Source organism: Gadus chalcogrammus, chromosome 9 (assembly GCF_026213295.1).
Source record: "Gadus chalcogrammus isolate NIFS_2021 chromosome 9, NIFS_Gcha_1.0, whole genome shotgun sequence".
Taxonomy (NCBI): Eukaryota; Metazoa; Chordata; class Actinopteri; order Gadiformes; family Gadidae; genus Gadus; species Gadus chalcogrammus.
Genome location: NC_079420.1, coordinates 25522575 through 25543744, shown reverse-complemented (window position 1 = coordinate 25543744; position 21170 = coordinate 25522575). Strand labels below are relative to the sequence as shown.

Sequence of the window (21170 nt, the reverse complement as noted above, 5' to 3'; positions counted from 1 at the left end):
CCAATCTTCATGTAATTTGATCTTCAGACCAAGTTGAACAAATGTTTCAAACTCTTTTTTCAAATTCAAAACTATTTGGCTGTGACAGCCTTGATGATCTTGAGTTCAATATCTATAGAATGCATTGGCACAATTTCTTCAAATTTGGTATGAGTGTTTATGAGTGTGAATTTTATATATGTTTTGGTATCCCAAACTTTTTCAGAACATTCATATCTTATTACTTATTTTTCAAGGAAAGAGTGGTGGAGAAAGAAAAGAAAGTTCAAATCCATGTTCAAAATAGCTGACTCATGATGAAGACATCAATAATAAAGAAGTTCTAAAATGATGGCTCTAAAATTAGGGTGCTTTTCTGGATATAGGTTGTTTTTGTTGTGTGTTGAAATTAACTAAACAAATACAAAACCGTTGCATTTGGGGTCCACTGCCATTTGCCAGTGATATTTACAAGCTCAGAGCACAGTTAGTAACACTTTATTATACAGGGTCCCAAATACAATGTATCCAACCTTTGTACAAAGTAAAAAGTAAAGTGTTACTGCACTGTTTGAGCAGTACTATGTAGCCTAATATTGCTGTTGATTATGGGAAAATGATGAAAGAACAAAATAATCCATTCCATTCCAAAAACTTAGAAGAGCTGCAAGCAATGATGAATGGGCAGATATAGTGAATGGCACCAAGGCTCGTTGAGACCAGGTTATTGTCCTAGGTTCAAAGCAAGTTTAATGTCAATAAGAGCTTAGGTTTAAAACCAGGATGCTCAAAGATCGGACATGAATCTTAATGAAAAGAATGATCATACATCAGGTAAATGTGTGTACTTTCTTACCCTTTTACAATTTGGGTCTAAAAGCTGCCATAGACTATAATGGCTGAATAAATGTTTAAAGACAATAATAGTAATATAGCTGCAGGTAGTAGTGAAGGGGCCTAGCAGCAATAGACCAGAGTAGCCACGGCAACAAGATAGAACTATGTCAGATACATGGCCGTCGGCACCTTCAAGAAGTTTCACTTAAAAAAATATTTGACAGAATTTGTGGCCTGTTTTGAATTGGAAAAAGCTGTTTAACACATTTGTTCAGCTTGGTCTGAGGATAATATATGCCACGTTTCAGGAAGATTGGACACAATATGTGGCCTTTGAAAATGTACTATTGATTTTGACATTTTACAAAATCGCAGCCTAATTCTGATGTGAAAAATAGTTTTGGAGCTATTTGGGGAAGTCTGGCAATATCACCAGACATTGAAGAAGAAGTTTGCAATCCACTTAAGTGAAGCGATAGGAATTAAAACACATTTTCGATAATGGCACCGCACCCTAGATGTCAACGGTCACCAAATGTTTTTGGTTCCCCAGGATGATGTCATGACTTTATATACCAAGTTTGGTTAAGATATGTTGAAGGGTTCCTGATAAATGGGCTTACTTCCTGTTTGGCGACTTAGTCATCAAGTTTGATTGGTTGTCACGGCCAAACATTTTTGATTTCAAGAAGCGACGTTTCGAGAAGATAAGACACAATTTGTGACTTCGTAAAAGGGTCAAAAGTTATTAACATTAATGCATGTCCAAATCTGTTGGTGGCGCTAGAGCTCTTGACCTAGAGCTGCCTACACAGAATCACCACTTGGACCCAAGTAATGGGTGGCCTGATGTTAAATTATTACAATATTGGGGAAATATTACATTATCAGGTTTTGCGCAATTAAGGCCAACCTGATCATGTAATAACCTCCCATTAATGTAATGCTTGGTTACATTATTGGTACAGAGATTATTACATTATTGGAATGGACTTTATTTATTTTTATTTTTTATTTTATTTATTTATTTATTTATTTTTTTTTTTTTTTTTTTATTTTTTTTTATTTTTTTAATATCCCACCACCACCCCCCCTCTTCGGAGGACAACTTTATTTTTATTCAACAAAATTTGATTTACAAAAGTAAGAAATAGGAGAGAATAATAATAATAATGATAATAATGATAATAATGAAAAATAAAATAAAAATGAGATTGAAGTGGCTCCGAACCCATATACCCAAGTGCGCAAGACACACACAAAAAAAAAGTAAATAACAGACACAAAGAAAGAAAAACACAGAAACAAGCTTTAACATACATACTGACAGACAGACACAGGGACGCACAGTCAGACAGGCAGACAGAGACAAATGGTGGAGAAATGTGGAGTGGTAGATGTGGTCTGAAAGGAGGAGTATGGTGCTATGTGTGTAGGGTAGGTATATGCAAGTGTGTAGCTATAAGGTGTTGTTTGGGGAAAGGGAACGTGTGTGTGTGGGGGGGGGAACTGGAGAGAGTTAGGAGGGGAAGAGGGGGGGTGAGGGGGGGGGGGGCTTCGAATGTACATGGCTTACCTTAACTATTGAATTTGTAGAAATGTTATGAGGGGATTCCAGATTTCTTTAAAGGCGGAGATATTGTTCTTTTTATATGCCGCAGTTTCTTCTGTCAGGATGAATTCTGTGATTAAGTTGGTCCAATGGTTGAAGTGGCAAGATGATTTAGATTTCCAGTTTTGAAAGACTATTTTCTTGGTGATAGCTAGAGAGACAAGGACTGGGGTTTTGTATTTTGAGGGGAAGGGGGAATCTGAGGTGTCTCCTAGAAGACAGAGTGCTGGAGACAGTGGGACTCTGCAGTCCAGGACCGAAGATAGTGTGTTAGTTACTGTGGTCCAGAGAGAGTGAACAGGTTGACAGAGCCAAGTTGCAATGGAAGTAGGTGTCAATGCTCCCCGAAGTGCACTGTGAGCAAGTGTCTGTGTCAGATAATCACATTTTAAACATTTTACTCTGAGTGATGTGTGTTCTGTGGATAGTTTTAGATTGTATGAGTTGTAAGTTAGTGTTGGTGGTCATAGTGAAGACGTTTCTGCAGATTTGGGTCCAGAAATCGGGGTCGGGAGACAGAGTTAAGTCGCCCTCCCATTTGTTTTTTGGAAGCGTTATTGTGGGGTTAGATGAGGCGATGATTCTGTAGAGTTTTGATATAAGTTTTTTGGAGTTGTTGGGTATGTCCAGTAACTGTTCGCTGGTTTTGGAAGGTTGTAGGGTGTTGGTTAATTTTAATTTGCATTTGATTAGGGCTTTAAGCTGTTGGTAGTGGAGAAATTGGTCTGTCCCAATCCCACATTTTTGAATTATTGCCTTGAATGACATAAATTCGTGATTTTCAAAAACGTGATGGAGGTGGGTAATGCCCTTTTGCTGCCATTTGGGGAGATAGATCGGTGTATTGTGCAGACGGAAGTGCGGGTTGTGCCAGATGGGTGTATGCCTGCACGGGGCTAGTGATGATTTGGTGATTTTGTGGGCTTTCCACCAGGCTGTCAGAGTTGTGGATATTGTGATGTTATGGTAGAAGTCCATTTTTTTGATTGACTGTGGTAGAAAGGGGAGGTCTGTGATTGAGTTGGGGGAACATAATTTTTGTTCAAGATCGAGCCATGGGTTGGAATGTGTCTGTTGTTGAGTCCATTTATATAGGTATTGTAATTGATTTGCCAGAAAATAGTGCATGAAATTGGGTGCTTCCAGTCCGCCTAAGTGTTTTGAGTTCTGGAGTGTTGAGAGTGCTATCCTTGGTTTTTTATCTTTCCAGTAAAAGTGGGTGGTGAGAGAGTCTAATTTCTTTAACCAATTGTCTGTTGGGGTTGTCGGTAACATTGAGAATAGGTAATTAATCTGGGGGAGGGTTTTCATTTTAACTGTAGCAATTCGGCCTATGAGTGTGAGTGGTAGCTTGTTCCATCGTTTATAATCATCTTTATTTTCTTGATGAGTGGGGCATAGTTGAGGTTGAATAGCTCTGACAGCCTGGGGGAAATTGTGATACCTAGGTATTTTATGTTGCCTGTGGTGAGGGGAAGGGAAGGGTCGTGGGCTACAGAGTTCCCACCGTCTCCAGATAGCGGGAGTATGGTTGATTTGTTCCAGTTGATTGTATAGTGAGAGACTTTTGAGAATTTGTTAATGATGTTGAAGGTTTCATTGAATGAGAGGGATGGGGTTTGTAGGTATAATAATAGATCATCTGCATATAGGCTAATTTTGTGTTGATAGTTGTTGATTTGTATTCCTTTAATTTTACTGTTTTGACGTATTGCTGCTGCAAGTGGTTCGATAAATATGGCAAAGAGGGATGGAGAGAGTGGGCATCCTTGTCTGGTTCCTTGGTGTAGAGTGAAGCTTGGTGAAGTGATCCCATTTGTGACAATTGTAGCCCTTGGAGAAGTGTATACTGTTGTTATCCATTGGATGAACGACTCTCCAAAACCAAATTTACGGAGGGTGGAAAATAAAAATGTCCAATTGACCTTGTCGAATGCTTTCTCTGCGTCTAGTGATACTATTATAGTTTTTTGTTTTTGTCCTTGTGCAATGCTGATGAGGTTGAAATGGTTGAGTGCATTCCAAAAGGTTGGAATGCACTTTATTACATTATCGGGAACTTATTACATTATCAGGTTTTATTACAGTTTCAATGGATTCAAGTGCATATTTTTATTACATTATTGGGGTTAATACATTATCGGGAATTTATTACATTATCAGGTTCTACAGGCCTCGTTTTTGGGGTTGTTTAGTTTCAAAATCGTGCTCTATTTTGTTTCTTTCTGCGCTCTCTATCATCATTAGTGACTTATGTCTGTAGGCCAGCACCCGTATTAATGTAATGAGACATGCCTGTGGTCAACCCTACTTCTCCACATCTGTGATGAAGGCCTATAAGGAATGTGAAGGTACTCCACGTTGGTCGTGATCCTCTAAAGCTGGTTCACAAGAGCGTTCAATGCGGTGAGACGTCAACCTCACATTCCCGATTGAACCCTCAATCCAAAAATCATAAATCACAAGGATATTGTCGGTAACGTACCAATTTCTTGGCCATATCCTGAGGAATTCGATGTTTGTTGTACGAATCGACTAGAAAATTCAAGAGTGTGTGCTGTTCTCTGGTGAGTTCAACTTTCTTCTGGGGGGAAAACAAAAGGCAAAGGCTTGAGACAACATTTCTCAAGTAGATAAGAAGAAGAATGATTTTATCTCAAGCTCAAGGCCTATATGAGTAAAGTATAGTTGCAGTATATGTCTCCACATATATTGGTTGTAATGTCTCTAGCATTCTGTCTATCCCATCATATCAAACACTACACAGTGCCCCATCCAACAGGTGGTGCTTACCTTGTGCAGCATGGTGGTGGAGGTGACCTGCTTGTTCTCGCTGGGGTCGGGCCCCAAAAAAAAAAAAAAAAAAAAAAAAAAAAAAAAAAGTAAATAGGCCTGCTGTCCAGCGCACTCTCCCAAAGGTGAGGCCTTGGTGTTCTTCCTCAGCCTCTTTGATTTACACTGGATCTCAGTCAACAGACCTGGGAACAGCAGCCAGTCAACAACCTTCTGATCCATGTTTGGGTGGTGGAAGATCAAGGGTTGAATGATCATATACAACAACGGCTGAAATTAGTCTTTCTTGAATTGAAGTTGCCTGAAAATGATTAATAAATCAAAATTCTTTCTGAAATATCTTTTAAATAGGGTTAGTCATAATCATTTTAAATTATGCATTTTGCATGAGCATACTTAAGCTAGCAAAGTTATGGTGTGCATTTACTCTTATATGAAGACACTGCAGGCCTATGCATGTCTCTACATTTTCAAGCAACCCTTTCAGTAGTAGAGGAGCAGCACAGTCCAAATGTCAGAGGTCTTACACCGCCCCAGAGCTTTTAGAAAGACCTATATTTAAGAGCTGTCACAATGGTCTTTGATAAATATGTCATGCAGTCGGCAACCTTGCAGGTCTTGGTGCGCTATGATTGACCAATGCTCATGTAGGCTACTCTCTTTCTTCACCCAGCACTGTGGCACAACAGGTTTTATAAAATGGTTGCACTTATTACATCATCCACCATGATTACAGCTGTTCTCTGGCCTTCAAAACCTTCAGGGAGCAGCCCTGAATAATCCACCCCTACCTCTTGTACTAATACCGCCACACTCAAACTCAGAACTTGTGTTGCTGTTATGATCATGCTAGTGCATTAAAGTAGGCGCCAAACGCTTTTTCTTGTGTTTTTTTGCCTTGCCTTGACTTACTTCAAACTCACCAATGACTATAGGACATCTTATTATTATAGCACCCAACCCATACGGTGTGTGTCTTATCAGGACTCCTCCGGCCTGGGGATTCCTTTGGGACTCTCTAGTGATTACAGTCAGGCATAGGTTCTTCCCCGCAGTGATACTCACACTCAGCCAGCATGCCCATCTCCTTGCATTTCCTCAGTCGACATTCCTGGCATTTCCTCCGCATGTACATGTCCATCTCACAGTCTCCTCCACTCTTACATTTGTAAACAGCATTCTTTGTGATGCTTCTTCTGAAGAAGCCTGACATGGGGGAACAGAAATCATATTATAATGAGGAAAAAATATTTCATGGATCATTTCTAATAACTAACTCCCACATAGAAAAGAAGACCAACAGATCACTTTCAAATCCTTATAATTGGGTTAATTTGATTGACTAATCTAATCAGCTGGAAATGGAAGTTTTGTGCTTCTATCTTAACTGTACAGGGCAGTGTTGACCACCTAACGTGGAGGAGGGGTAAGAGCCGGGATCCTGCAGAGCATAACGCACACCACGAGAATATAGTTATTAGACATTCTGACGGGAACATTTAGAACAATGGCCGGCGTTAGGGCCGCTGTGCTCAGGTTCCACGTGCATTGTGACTCTGAAAGCGGAGAGGGAACCCAACCTGGGAGCTGCTGGTCACGTACCAAGTACAAGACACTTCTATACCGACCCTATTCTCAGGCAAATGGCCAAACAGTGGCTGCATCGCTGCCTCTGAGTGGAGTTTGGAATTACACACAAAGGAAGAACATTTATGATAGTATAGTGACACTATATATACATATAGGGTCATCTAGAGAAGAGGTTAAAAAGGATTTTACAGAGACTAAGCCATTATCCATGGCCTTATCTTCAAAGGGAGCTACTGTAACGTGTTCCACATTTGAATGTATTGGCTTGCCATTAGTCCAATGCATCGTCTCTTGACAGAAGGCTTTACTCACACAAAGCATTTAAGATAACAGCCCTGTCCGGCCCGTAACCAAGGCAAGGGCACTGCATCTACTGCATCTAATGCATCTACTGCATCTAGTGCATCTAGTGCTTCTTCTTCTTCTTCTTCTTCTTCTTCTTCTTCTTCTTCTTCTTCTTCTTCTTCTTCTTCTTCTTCTTCTTCTTCTTCTTCTTCTTATTCTTCTTCTTCTTCTTCTTCTTCTTCTTCTTCTCTTCTTCTTTTCTTCTCTTCTTCTCTTCTTCTTCTTCTTCTTCTTCTTCTTCTTTTTTCTTCTTCTTCGTCTTCTCTTCTTCTTCTTCTTTTCTCTCCTTCTTTTTCTGCTTCTTCTTCTTCTTCTTCTTCTTTGTCTTCCTCTTCTTCTTCTTCTTCTTCTCCTTCATCTTCTTCTTCTTTGTCTTCTTCTTCTTCTTCTTCTTCTTCTTCTTCCATTCTAACCATCAGTCTGACAATTTTTTATTCAACATACACAACAAGCCCTAATGTTCATTGCAAACTTGGACGGTTATAGTGAATGTGTGTGAATTATAGATTTTGAACATGCAAAGCAACCCCATTAAAGTCAAATCACCCACACAGATTTATATACAGCATTTCATTGGCTCTATTACACATTTACGCCATGTGTCTTCCTGCCTCTTTGCACACCTTTGCAGCCCTCACAGGTGAGGGCGTTGTAGTGGTAGCCCGAGGCCTTGTCCCCGCACACCACACACAGCTCCTGACCCTTGACCCTGCCCATGTGGGAGGGGTGCCGGCTCTTCTTGCATACGGCGGGCATGGCCGCCGCCGACTGGTCCATGTGGGGGTCGAAGGTGACCTCCAGGGGGCCCTTCCTCAGCTCGTACATCCCCGCCGGGGAGTACCACTCCTCTCCGCCGTACTGGGGGTAGTAGGGGTGCTGGCCCGGGTAGTAGGCCGGAGGGGACTCCCCCGGCGCCCCTGCGGGGTACTGCATGTTGGCATAGCTGGTGAAGGGTAGGAGGTCTGAGTCCTGCAGTAGGGGACTGCTCCCCTGATCCGCCAGGATATCTGAGGGGGGGGGGGGGAGAGAAAGTGTTTGTTAGGACTTCAAGGTTTGCGATGAGGTGTCTGAAGAAGACGTGGAACATTTTAGAACAGGAGCATGGCCCTTGTTCTCTGATCTGTATGGTCAACATCAATGGGGTATTGCTATCTGAGATACTTAAGTTCAGTGTACATATATTTGTTAAAGAAACAATAGGAATCGAATAGTGTCTAAAATAGCCCATATCGCGTGGATAAGCTATACGAGTTGAAAGGTGGACAGAAGTTATAATGAAGACTTAGTTAAGTTAAAGACCTGATGGACAATGTAGGGAGTGGCAAACCCTGACATGCAAAAACATTTGAATGATTTACAACTTGGATGATGTATGGCCCACACCGCTTGTATGGCACACAACCACGAAGCTAAACATTGACATCTATATGAAATATCAAAAGTATCCAAAAAAACTGGAAACACCATTATGTTTGCAAATATCTGTTGAATGTTTACATAGGTATGTTAGCAATACTATTCTTGTTTCCTTTTTATTTTTTCCTTTCATAAAAGACAAAATTGCCAAACTTTTCCATCTACTCACGGCCCTGAGGAACCACAACAGTCAGATCAGCGTATACCGGCGCCGTGCGTCAAACTGACCTGCTGAGAACTTGGATCGGACCATAGCCATCTTAACGATGTCGTGGCAACAGGAGTCCCTGTCCTCTGCCTAGGGTCCCGCTGTGGTGGTCTGCCGGGCCACTAATCAAACATATTCCCTCCACTTCGGTTCATGTTCCCGATGCAGCGTAGAGCCAGGCCAGAAAGACTTACCACTTGCTTGAGAAGTGCCAACGGGGAGCAAAGGTTGCCATGGCTACTCATTAACTGCACGGTCACACTCTAATTTTACAACCTTGTGCTTTACAATGCAACCTATGAAGTGGGTCGCACATCTGGGTAGTGGGGGGGGGGGGGGGGGGGGTGTTGTTCTGAAGCTGCGCTGAACATACATTTTTTTAGGGGATTTTGCTGACGCTTTTATCCAAAGCAATTTGCAACCATTCAAATACACATTCACACCGACGGCGGGGTCAACCACGCAGGGCGACAGCCAGCTCGTCAGGAGCTGTCAGGGTTAGGCGACATGCTCAAGGACACATCAACACTCCGCTAGGAGGAGCCGGGGATCGAACTAGCAACCTTACGGTTTCCAGCCAACCCGCTCTATCGCCTGAGTTACTGTCGCCCCAGCATACGACAGACCTACGGAGTCGTGATCGAGATATGGGTCTATCGCACGCAACTCACCGTAGAACTGTGTTGACTCAGACAGTCCGTATCCATCGCTGTGGGGGAGCTGTCCCACGGCCTGGATCTCTGGGCCTCCCCACACGTTCATCCAGCGCGGTGATGGGGCTCAGATGGAGAATCAGGAGGCTGGAGCCTCGGCTGCACAAGAAGTCCAACTCTGGCATGAGGGTCGGGTTCATGTTGATGTTGTTACAGGAAGAACAAGTGAAGAGCAATAGTTTTACACCATACTGAATCATCTTTGTTGACTTGGCAGGGATTTAAGACCCTACCCACCAATGTGAACAATAAATAACCTGATATAGCTCCATTTGTATGAATATATGATGAGCGTTTGCCCTGGGATATGTTCCTTCCTCATATTTATATTAACTTATTGTGTGATGGAATATCAAATATTAATACAGTTGGACTCCCACGTCCCCTTACAAATTGTATTATTCCCCACAAGCCGGCAGAAACAAAGGCAAAGCCAAGAGTGGTTGAGGTAAATCACGGCCTGAGAACAGTCAACGGTCTGAACCTTTTAATTAGCTCTGATTTCCCCAGGGCCCTGCGGCAGCAGGCAGGGAGGCCCTCTGTCAACCCACACAGCAGTCACAGCCAGCGGCCCTTACCGTGGAGCTGGCACTGGAGGCTGGTCACTACACAGTCCTGGGCTGTTCCTGATATCCGGTCTGTGTGCTGTAAGCACCGTCGATGTTCACTAATGTACAATACATCAGCCAGGGTCTGGTGCTTCGGTGGGACAGTGTGTATCCAGCATGGGGTCAGAGAGAGAGAGGGAGAGAGACATTGAGAGGGAGATTGTGAGAGAGAGAGAGAGAGAGAGAGAGAGAGAGAGAGAGAGAGAGAGAGAGAGAGAGAGAGAGAGAGAGAGAGAGAGAGAGAGAGAGAGAGAGAGAGAGAGAGAGAGGACTGTTGGTGGAAGGGTGGTTATTAATTAAACTGTCCATTCCACATCATGAACAAACCCCCCCCCAGGCACCCTCTTATCTGCCCGGGGGATGAATCTGCTTGGGAATTCTCCTACAATCCTGGAATCCCTCCCACTCACACTAACATGACAAACCAATATGAAAGATGACGCACACGCAGAGAAACAACACACACATACACACCAAAAAAGCATTTAAGTGCATCTACGCACAACATTTGCATAAATGTGTTGTTTTGTTTAGTTTTTTCCCAAATAATCATGAATGAACATGGATCATTGATCCCAGTGGATGTACTGATCATGTGTAGAGTAAACCCACTGAGGGGCCTTTCAGCTAAACACAGATTAGAGGAGACCACGTTAAACACGTCCACCACTACAGTCAGACTCTCTGAGAGGCCTATATACATTTTGGTAATCATTAGCATCCGCCCTTGAGCTGATCAAAGCTTTTTTATCATGACCATGTGGAGATGCTACTCACCGATGTGCCAGCGGCTGTGTGCATTCTGTCGAGGGCGGTTTGTCTCTGTGCAGGTACATTTATTTCTAATGAAAAACAATTGGTCAATTCTTAGAGGGTTAGACTCTTTAATGTCACAAACAACAAGAGCTTAATGATTAATGGTTTGTTGCTCCATCTGAAGAGGCCCTTTGAGTCAACAGTCCCTCTGAAATAAACAGAACCTTTGCCATTGGCTGCTGTCTGTTTGTGGACTATCTGCAGTATGTGTAAGAGGACTGCTGGAGACTCACAGGGCAGATCGGATAGCTTCTGCATAGGAACAGGCAAACTCCAACCTGTTATTACCTTTTAAAGATGCCTGTTTTTCTCTTACGGCCTCATTTGGTTATCGATTAGTATGGAATGATGTCTTTCAGCAAAATAAGATTAATAGGTTAAAAAAAGATAAATAAGGCTCCAACATTATGGGGTTACATTTAATCTACAAAGTATACATTTGAAACTATTGATATGATGATATTAGTGTTTCAGATGTTTTGGTTTGGAACTAGGTAGCAACACGATGTTCAATTCTGTCACAAGCAATAAAGCGAGATCATCTTGCACCAGATCACAGTCACCCACAAGAAGATGCTAGCGCATGCACACACATGCATAAGCAAACACATACATACATCCCTCCCACAGACACACACATGCACACACGCACGCACGCACACGCACGCACACGCACGCACGCACACACACACAAGCACGCACACATGCATGCATGCACGCACGGACGCACACATACACACGGTCACACACACACTCATCATGCATGCACACACATAGACACATGCATCCAAACACACACAAACACATACACTCACCATGCATACACACACACACACAAACACACAGGCACAAACAAACACAGTAATTGGTATTTATCTTCAATGTGAGAAAGAGGCTGGTGAATGGAGTGATAAGACAGATAGGACCAAGGAAGTTTATGTAAGCATGAGGAAAAACAGAGCCGTTTGTCGTTAAGAGTCTCAACAGTAAAGACTGTGTCCTTGGGGAAATTATTTATGGGATCAATTAAAATCCTCTAAATGGTTTTAACTGACTTTTGTCACTTACACTGTTTATTTTCATGTTTTATTTTGACTGTTCGATTATTGTATAAAAGTCAATGTATATTCAATCCTGTATATATTCACATATTCTTGCTATTGAACATGAAACATAAACATGAAATGTTGTAAATTGAACAACCTTACTATCAGATGTAATATAAAAACTTCAAAGTGGTTCAGAGAGTTTATGTTTGAAACCAACACATCTTCAATACAAGTACAGAATAGATACATGATACACTGGCAATGTATTAGTAAGGTGCAAAAGAACAACAGCAAAAATCGATTTTTATATCAAATATTTGGATTCTAATTTACTGTAAAAAATATACTACAGTACATTCTTAACCAGAAAATACAATCAATAATGTCGATGAACCAAATGCTTTCCTTCCTAAAGGATTATTGAATCCTGCTTAGCCTTCTGGGTACCTCTTAGTTTCCATTTATCCAGTACAGAACAAAACAAACAAAAACACTAAAAAGGCAGAAATGTTTCCACACTGATGACCTCACAACCCTTCTTTCGTCTTGTGTCGTTCTTTCAGCACCATTGATAAAGAAGGCTGCTAGAAGTCATGTGTTAAAAATAAATACCTATAATCTGATTTGTGATCAAATATGGTCCAATAAAATCCTATTCCTCCACACGATTAGACTTTGATCAGCAAGGCTGTTGTTGGACATTTTATCACAAATAAAGACTTGATCAACGAGGTCTATTCAAATGATGTCTAACAAACATTCACATACCAAGAACAACTCTTTTCACGTTGCATAGCTGACAGAAAGACATTGCAATAATATTTCCTCACCTGCACATTCAGGGCTGGTATTACACGTTGTGAGAACATATTATACGTATGGATGGAAACGAGGCATCTAGAGATGAGCTCAAGGCCTGGTGGTTAGAGTCCTTCATGGTTTACATTCAGAACATACAACTTGTACATCAACACCCAGCGGGATCTACGTTGTGCAAGGATTCACATCCTTTGTCAGATTTGACATTTGTTTTTTATTATAGACATACTAATCAAAGTTTTCACAAAAAATACTTGTACTGAGTAATTTAAAGCCCATATGTATAGCTTTGTTTGTGTGGTAAGGACCGTCTTTCAAGGTGTATTAGGTTTCAGGCAGGCATGAAAAAAACATGAAAGAAAAGCTGGCAAATAAATAATGGCTGCTGGTCTTTACTTTAATCAGATGTTCCAGACAGTTCCAGGGTGTATCGGACACTTCTAGGGGTAGTGTGCAGAGGACTTAGGGACCTGGGAGGCCTACTACTGGTAGTGGTCCTGTATATTTCCATTCTCGTGACTCCCGTCCTCTCCGTCCTCCTGCATGGTCACCCCTCTCGTCTTCTTCCAGGCCTGACTCTTCCCGGGGGCGCCCCCCGTGGTCCCGTAGCTCTTCTTCCCCACTGCCAGCTCCGACTCCTCGGCCAGCTCGTCCTCATCCAGGATTCCGCGTTTGTCCTCACTTAGGTTCTCGGGGTCGGCCCACTCCTGCTCCTCTCCAGAGGCGAACAGGGCGTAGAAGATGACCCCGGTGTAGTGCACCATGGACGCAATCACAAACACGTGCTGCCACTCCAGCCGAGTCTGAAGGTAAAGAGACAACAAGAGTGAGGGCTCAATGAAGTATCAGGGGAAGGACGGTTTGACGCAACAACATCACGTGATGTAATAAAGCCATTACTGCAGCATGAAGTAGAAACAACCAATAAGAATGGATGGAGATTTATCTTGAACTAAGTTCTGGGTACTAAACCCTAAAGTTGACCATGAATCACTGCACCTTGTTTTTAGTCAGCGCTCCGACGATCAGCGGGCACACCATTCCTGACAGAGTTCCCACACCGTTGGAGATTCCCATCAAGATACTGGCATAGCGAGGAGCGATATCCAGGTGGTTGACATTAAACCCTGAGAACACAGTCAGACACACAAAGAATCACACCATCAGCATGAACAACAGGGCAGCTAAACCGTTAAAACAAAGTCAGACACATAAAGAATTACACCATCAGCATGAACAACAGGGCAGCTAAACCGTTAAAACACAGTCAGACACATAAAGAATTACACCATCAGCATGAACAACAGGGCAGCTAAACCGTTAAAACACAGTCAGACACATAAAGAATCATACCATCAACATGAACAACAGGGCAGCTACAGATCATTGACAGCTCTTGATTGGCATCTTTTCTACATTAATTCTACAGTGAATGTCAAACTGATATAGAACCTAATTTTGTTACTTTTAGCATGTTTCTCCATGCTCGTCCTCAAGCAGCGAGAAGGAAGGAGGAAGCCTGAGCATACATAATAATAATATATTATTCTGCACTGAGCTTTGGACTTTGTCAAGACCCAAAGGAGAGGTAGCAAACAAATGTTAGGAAAAACATTTATATCACCTTGTTTCTCAAACCTTAATGGATCAAAAGAGAAACCTTCCCTAGCCCAAAACACTCTCTTATCAACCTCAACTGTAATTAGTGTCATTAGGGATCACCAAAGCCCTGATTTAAAATACTGAACCTTCAAAAAAGGTTCTCAAGAAATGTTTCAATATGAAGGTCATATCTCTAAAGAAGAGCGAAATACCAGAAATGTCTCAAAATGAATAAATATGAATATATATGAATAAGAATATCCCGAAAGAAGAGCTGGATACCCGAGATGGCGAAGCCGCTGAAGCCCACGGCCAGCACCAAGAAGGTGATGGCCACTCCGCGGGTGTGGGAGAAGCCCACCACCAGTAGCAGAGTGGCCTCCATCCCGAAGCCTGGGGGGGGGGGAGACAAACACCTCATCATATAAACATTAGCCTTCATTAACTCAATTAGGTTGTGTCACAAATCCCAGATTTTAGGAGGCAAAGTTAAAAGCAGTTTGTTTTGAATATCTTGCATTCTTGGGATAAGATGCTGAAACAATCTGCCGTTGTTTCCAGATTGTTCACTGCTTTGTGCACATTTCATGGATTAATCCATGTAAAGTTGCAAGTTGCCTGCCATTATAATTGTCAAATTGAACAGTTGTTTTTAAGTCTTCTGCTACATGTTTAACATTGAATGTCATGGCAGTATGCCTAAAGGTGGATGTGGAGTGTGTGTGGAGGGTGGCTTAAGCAGCCTCACCTGGCCCAAGTTAGACTGTTTAGACTCTGGGGCTGTGTGAGACTGCACACATGTTAAACCAGCCATCACCTCACACACTCAAGGAGATTTCCTACTTGGCAGCATGCGCCAACTGCTTCATGCACCAGTGTTCTCAAACTCTACAATACAGAAGAGTCTTGTTGAGAGAGGAGAGAGGCTTGTTGGGCGGGCCAAGGGACGCACTGAGAACAATAGAAAGGCCTTTCTGGGTAAGTATGGAAGTCACATAGAGGTCACATAAATAAGTAAAGACCAGCAGAATAACGCCTAACATTTCCTTTGTTTTCCATTAACTCTTATGTACCTCCACAGTTCATGATCTTCCGGACGTTTGTAGTTGACAGGATCTTATTGCTGCGCAGGTAGTCTGCCAGCTGTCCTCCAATAGGAACCACGATGGTCATGACCATGTGGGGCAAGGCGGAGAGGATCCCCACCTGAGGACACATCCAGCAGTGAACCCTGAGCACACTGGACATGGTGAAGAAAACGGGCTCTGCTACGCACCTCTACGCACGCTCATGATCACCACACAGGGGAGACCTTTCCTCTTCACCGGAGAGAGACCACTTTGACTGGTCATCTCTCAACACAATCTGTGACCAGTAGGAGAGGTAGGCCTACCTTACTGATGGGGAAGCCAAAGACTTCCTCAAAATAGGCAGGTTGGCTGATGAGGAGCAGGTAGAAGGTCCAGCTGCGGCAGAAGTTGGCCACGATGATGGCGTAGACAGGCATAGAGGTGAAGAACCTGCGCCACGGAGTCTTGAATTTCTGGGGCGGCGGACGGACGAGTCCCCGTTTTGATTAACCGGTTCCGATCTCGGTGGACTTGTTTGGGTGTGTGTTTATGTGTATGTGCATGCATGTATGCGTGCTCAGTAAATATCTCTAAACGCAAATATCTTCCACCGCACATATACCTACCTCAGTGACACTTAATTGGTTGAGCCTTTCTCCAATGGCGTCCTCGATGTATAACCTCTCCTCGTTGCTGATAGTTGGGTGGTCTGCGGGGCTACCATAGGCCAGCAAGAGCCAAAAGACATACCATATGATGCCAAAAACACCTTTTGGGATAAATGCAAAGCAAGGCATTCAGTTCTAAAGCCATGTTGTAAGTTAGTTGAGAGATTGAAGGCAGGCTGATCTTTTTAAATGAGCCGGGACCTCATCAAGGCCTCGAGAATGTCATTAATAAAGCAAAATGAAAGACGCATTACTTACCAGGCCCAGACAGGCAGAGGTTCATTTACATCGATTAATCACCCGATTAGATCACTAGCTAATATTGAATCAGGATCCCTCGGGTGCCATCCATGTCCTCACTTTGTGGTTTTGATTAACATCCCAACCCAATTTGGTTATGAATTGACCACAGACAGTTAAATTGTTAGTAAACTGTGCACAATGTCTCAGATACCACGACCTACACTGCTAATTCAGATACAGATGCTAAAGATACAGGAGTAACATTCCTTCTAAAATCCATGTCTGGAGTCCTGAAGCATCTCACCGTAGATGTAGAAGACGGAGGGCCACCCCACATACTGCACCAGTATCCCAGCAAGCGGCATGGCGATCACGGCCCCTGCATAGGATCCTGCCGGAAGCAGGACATTGAACAAGTTACCAGGAGCAGCTGCAAAGCGGGTGTATCCTCGTGAGGCCCTCCAAATCTAAGAATATTCTCATCCAAATGATCTCAGTCTAATCCCTGGATTTAGTATAAACTGCAGCATAGCAAAGCAATGGGTACACTATTAACACGTTTTTAATCCACGGCAACGGCCGTATGGAAAATAAATGACACGAGGATGGACATTTGCAGAACTGATATTGAATAGAGTCTGTGTGAATGTACTGTGTACTGTCGGAAACAGAGAGGCTGTTTGATGTATTTTCTGTATTACAACAGGTCTACAAACACTTGTTGGGAGAAGGCCAGGGCAGAATGAGGGTGCTTTGGGACAGTGAGAAATCTGGCGATACATTTAGGTGAATAGAGGGGACAGTTCCTCTGATTGGACGGATCCGCGCTGTTCATTCAGGGGCAATGTCAAGAGGGTTTTGATGTGTCGGTTGTCATGGTATCAGTTTAATGTGTGAGATGGAATCGTTCATTTTTTGGGGGTTGAAAGGGGAATGGAGGGAGGCTGCATCTAGAAAACCAAATAAGAATGACCAATTAAGCAATCAAACACTTTGTACAGAAACACATTTATATAGAAGACCTCTGTCCCTGGCCTTGTCCTTGTAGTGTTTTAGAGTGTTCGACCAGCTGCTGAAAGAACCGACAATAGCGTGTTCACAGTGCTCGAGTTCCCTGGGATCCTGTTTCTCAGGACATTCTGAGACCTGCACCCCACCCCACCCCACTGCACCCCACTGCACCCCAGCCCACCCCACTGCCCCCCATTTCACCCCACTGCACCCTGCTGCACCCTGCTGCCCCCCGCTGCTCACCCACCACAGAATGAGATGGTTGCCAGCCGGCTGCGTTCCAGAGGTGGAGCCCACTTGGCCCACATGCCGTGGCAGGCTGGGTATGTGACACCCTGTAGGGGACACAACCATACACCAAGGTACCAGAAACATCTTCAGATCACCTTCAGTCAACCACAAGGTGCATCTCTAAATGTACATAAGGTTCTATAAAAAACAGAAGTGCCACCCAGGTGGTGGCGATTACCTCCACCAGTCCCTGCAGGATGCGGACGAACAGGACGCAGCCATAGTGCACCCTGGCCGCCGAGGGGATGAACATGTTGAGGATGGACGTCAGGAAGATGGCCGCCCCAAACACCCTGTGGGGACATCGGGACACTCCTGTTATGGAATCAGTACATGGTTTAAGGTGGATAGGTCAAGCATCAATATTTAAGCAAATATCATGAAATATGAACAATAACTATAGAATAAAGGAATACAATCCATTGATTCACTCCACTAATTCGATCTTAATAGACGTATTGGTTTGTTGCCTAGAAATAAATCGCGTCTCCAGCAACAAATAAAGTTTTAGGAATTAGTAAAGGAATTGCAGGTCCGACTTATGTTAAATCATCCCTTTGATCTCAATGTTTCTGCCACATCACGTTCACCTCCTATCTCTGCTCTCCCCTCCTCCTTTTTTTCCGAAACAGCCTGTAAGTGACACTTGTAATATTCCAGTGGCTGGTGTTTCAGGGAAGGAATCAGACGCAAGATCTTTCATTATTAACTCTGTCAGTGGCGTGTCCTCTTTTCCTGTGAAGCTTTTATTACACGGCCTGCTATCAGCAGCATCGTCGCTGCCGGCCGCCATCAGCTTTAACCCTTTAATCACAAAGGCTTCCCAAAGCTGCTCCTCAACCCCCGCCCCCCTCCTACAGCGGTCCCGTCATGGAAGTAGAATTATACTGTTGCACCTGTCTAACATTTTTTCAACACTTAACAAGTTTGCAGTTCCACCTCACGTCTCTGCATGTTATCAAACATCTAAACACACTATGACGTGCTCTACCGTGAACGTTTATTATGGTGAGAACAACAGGGTTGTGTTTCACCTGTTGGCAGCCAGCTTATTGGAGATGAACCCCCCTGGGATCTGAGTGACGATGTAACCCCAGAAGAACGAGCCATGGATGAGTCCCACCGTCTCAGGGTCCCAGTTGAACTGGGCTTTCTAAAAGGGAGCGACAAGACACTGGGGCTCTTAGGGGTGTGTGTGGGGGTGTGTGTGGGGGTGTGTCTGTATCGTTCATCTTTAGTCAACCACTTTAAAACAATTGTTTGACTGTGAATGTCTGAACCTGGAGGCCGAGGGCTTGGTACCTGCATCACTGCAGTTCCATTGATATAGACGGTGTTGTTGTTCACCATCTCCACGATGGCTACTCCAAGGTTGCAGCGGATGCCGAAGGAGATGCAGAAGCCCAGGCCACTGAGGATGCCTACGATGTACCTCTTGGGGATCCCCCCACAGCTGCAGTCCAGCAGGGGGGCTTTATGCGGCGGGGCTGCCACAGGGCGCCCGTCCTCGTTCAGCTCAATGTTGTCCTCGTCCACGTTGGAGCCGTCCAGTTTCCTACGGAGAAGATACAGGAGCAGAGTTAGCCCATGCCCTAGTGACCACTGACAACGGGCTGATGGGATGCTCATGTATGGTAGGAGGTGTAATAGGAATACACCTGGTCACCCCGGACTCATTATGTTAATTATGGTTCCTGGCATACAGCCTCATGATTAACTTAATGAGCTCTCATTCGATTGTTTTAATTACTGTAACTTTTCATTAGATGCTACGTTTGTTTTGCTTCTGATCGTATGTTTTTGTAGAACCTCATACATGAGAGGGACGTAGGAGATGAACGTGTTTGCCTTCCCGGCATCAGAAAGCTGAAGCAGATGTCCTGATGCACTGTAACTCTCCCCACCAGTCCTGTTACATCCAGCCTCTCTAGAAGCGTCTTCATCAAGAACCTCACTCCCTGCATCAGAGTCCTTCACAAATGATTCTGTCCAGCCTGGTTTCTTGACCAACAATTCCGATTTTATGAGTAGATTTATTTTTGCTTGCAAATGATAACTTTTACAGTAATTTGGCATTTTCGAACAGAAGAAAATATGTGTAGATTAAAACAATTGTCAATTAAAAACATTCCAATCCGTCCATCCAGAATTTGTGTTTGTTAAATATAAGTTTTTTTTGGTTTTCTAATATCCATCATTGATCTTTGAATAATATATTCAACAGCATTACTCAATTACAAATGAATCAAAAATCCTTATATGTTAAGATGTTATTTAAGTATAAGTTAATTCCTTGTCTTTTATGCAGTAGGACGTATACTGGATTTATCCAAACCCCTTTGATCAATGAAAGGAAGCATATATTATATTAATATATATTCTATAAATTAATTTCTTTATGTATATATATGTATAACTCACAAAATGAACGAGGCCCCTCCCTGTGTTTTCTCTATTTCCAATCCCATAAAAGTAAACCCTATATTTAATATTCCACCACAGCTCTGAGGTTTGGGTTATTTCTGGATGGTATCTACTTGGTTAGCAAAGGTACGCCGTGTGGTACGCACATAGTGTGTACAAATGCAAAATATATTTCCTTTTCGGGAAAATTATTTAATAAATATCGTGCTATCAGCCGTGTTTGTTGTAACAATGTCATAGATAAGGTCAGATAAATAAATAATAAATTACACTATGAATAAAGCTATTTTTAAATTCTGGTTAACCTTATATGTCATTGTTTGATTTGAATTGTTATCAGTTTGATTTAGACCCAAACGTTCTGGGATATACCACAATTCAAATCACAGGTTGGATTAAAGTAAACGTTCTTTTTAAATGCCAAAGTTAAAACTAATATTGTCCACATAACATCCTTGGAGTATCTGTCATATCTGTAATATGCACGGTGAAAATGCTACCTTGTAACCTGCAATATTTCACAGGAAATTAACTACTTAGTACTTTGTTAATGAGTCTGCCTTCCCCACGGTGCTTCGTGGTCGCTCCCATACTTGTTAAATATGTATCAGATATAAAATATGTAGCATCGTATTAAAATATAAAAAATCTGATTACATCACTGCCATTGCCTGGCAAGCTCCAGCATCTAATATTTATTTATCTTCAGGATCTCTAGTGCAGGAGAAGCCCAGCTTGCTGTTTGCATGGCTCGTCTGACTTTATCAGACCACATATAGGCTATCATCAGCTTGGCACCCTGTGCTAAATCATTTTTAAGCCTTTTCTTTTTAGTAAATGTTATTATATCAGTATAAAAATTCAAGTATCCATCCATAGACAACTGCTTTAATTTACTATACATGCATGAATATCAATTTGCATGTGTGGATGTAATGAATGAATGGCGGTCATCCAGATGTGTGTGCCCGTCCAGCCCCTCCTCACCTCTGCAGGTTCCCCAGAGAGTCGCCCACCTCCTCCTTCCCCGGCTTCAGCACCCTCTCCTTCAGCGCCGTTAACCCACCAAACGACAT

The 21170-nt window shown here is 42.9% G+C and overlaps 2 protein-coding genes across 7 annotated transcripts in view; both read right to left on the bottom strand.

The window, feature by feature from the left end:
• The window catches only part of nr1h4 (nuclear receptor subfamily 1, group H, member 4), a 16544-nt gene extending 5534 nt beyond the window's left edge, over positions 1 to 11010 (bottom strand). Inside the window, exons 1-7 of one of the 4 annotated variants that reach the window (XM_056599223.1) lie at positions 10879 to 11010; positions 10072 to 10192; positions 9452 to 9611; positions 7780 to 8163; positions 6287 to 6427; positions 5222 to 5406; positions 4914 to 5012 (exon numbers count right to left, since the gene is read on the bottom strand). In XM_056599223.1, coding sequence (XP_056455198.1) covers positions 4914 to 5012; positions 5222 to 5406; positions 6287 to 6427; positions 7780 to 8163; positions 9452 to 9542 — 900 coding nt within the window. In that variant the 5' untranslated portion in view covers positions 9543 to 9611; positions 10072 to 10192; positions 10879 to 11010. Of the gene's footprint in view, positions 1 to 4913; positions 5013 to 5221; positions 5407 to 6286; positions 6428 to 7779; positions 8164 to 9451; positions 9612 to 10071; positions 10243 to 10878 lie in introns of those variants that run through there. The other 3 variants (XM_056599226.1, XM_056599225.1, XM_056599224.1) reach the window with 3 other exon arrangements.
• Positions 11011 to 13051: 2041 nt separating this feature from the next.
• On the bottom strand, positions 13052 to 21170 carry slc17a8 (solute carrier family 17 member 8). 3 transcript variants are annotated; one of them, XM_056598880.1, is made up of 12 exons: positions 21082 to 21170; positions 18973 to 19225; positions 18705 to 18823; positions 17849 to 17963; positions 17627 to 17714; positions 16673 to 16759; positions 16084 to 16226; positions 15781 to 15930; positions 15461 to 15593; positions 14670 to 14780; positions 13785 to 13912; positions 13052 to 13588 (listed from the first exon to the last, which is right to left on the bottom strand). In XM_056598880.1, exons 1-12 carry the CDS (start codon positions 21168 to 21170, stop codon positions 13268 to 13270), a joined length of 1737 nt encoding a protein of 578 aa, XP_056454855.1. In that variant the 3' UTR covers positions 13052 to 13267. The 3 variants fall into 3 exon arrangements, with proteins under 3 accessions (XP_056454855.1, XP_056454857.1, XP_056454858.1); XM_056598882.1 differs by having other exon boundaries at positions 16093 to 16226; XM_056598883.1 differs by lacking the exon at positions 15781 to 15930 and having other exon boundaries at positions 16093 to 16226.

Excerpts from the sequence above, each read along its gene's own strand:
- slc17a8 (XM_056598880.1), bottom strand. The coding sequence starts at position 21,170 with ATGTCGTTTGGTGGGTTAACGGCGCTGAAGGAGAGGGTGCTGAAGCCG. Across the intron at positions 18,824-18,972 it reads ATGGAACTGCAGTGATGCAG|AAAGCCCAGTTCAACTGGGA; the intron begins GTACCAAGCCCT and ends GCTCCCTTTTAG. Across the intron at positions 13,913-14,669 it reads CAGCGGCTTCGCCATCTCGG|GGTTTAATGTCAACCACCTG; the intron begins GTATCCAGCTCT and ends CTGTGTTCTCAG.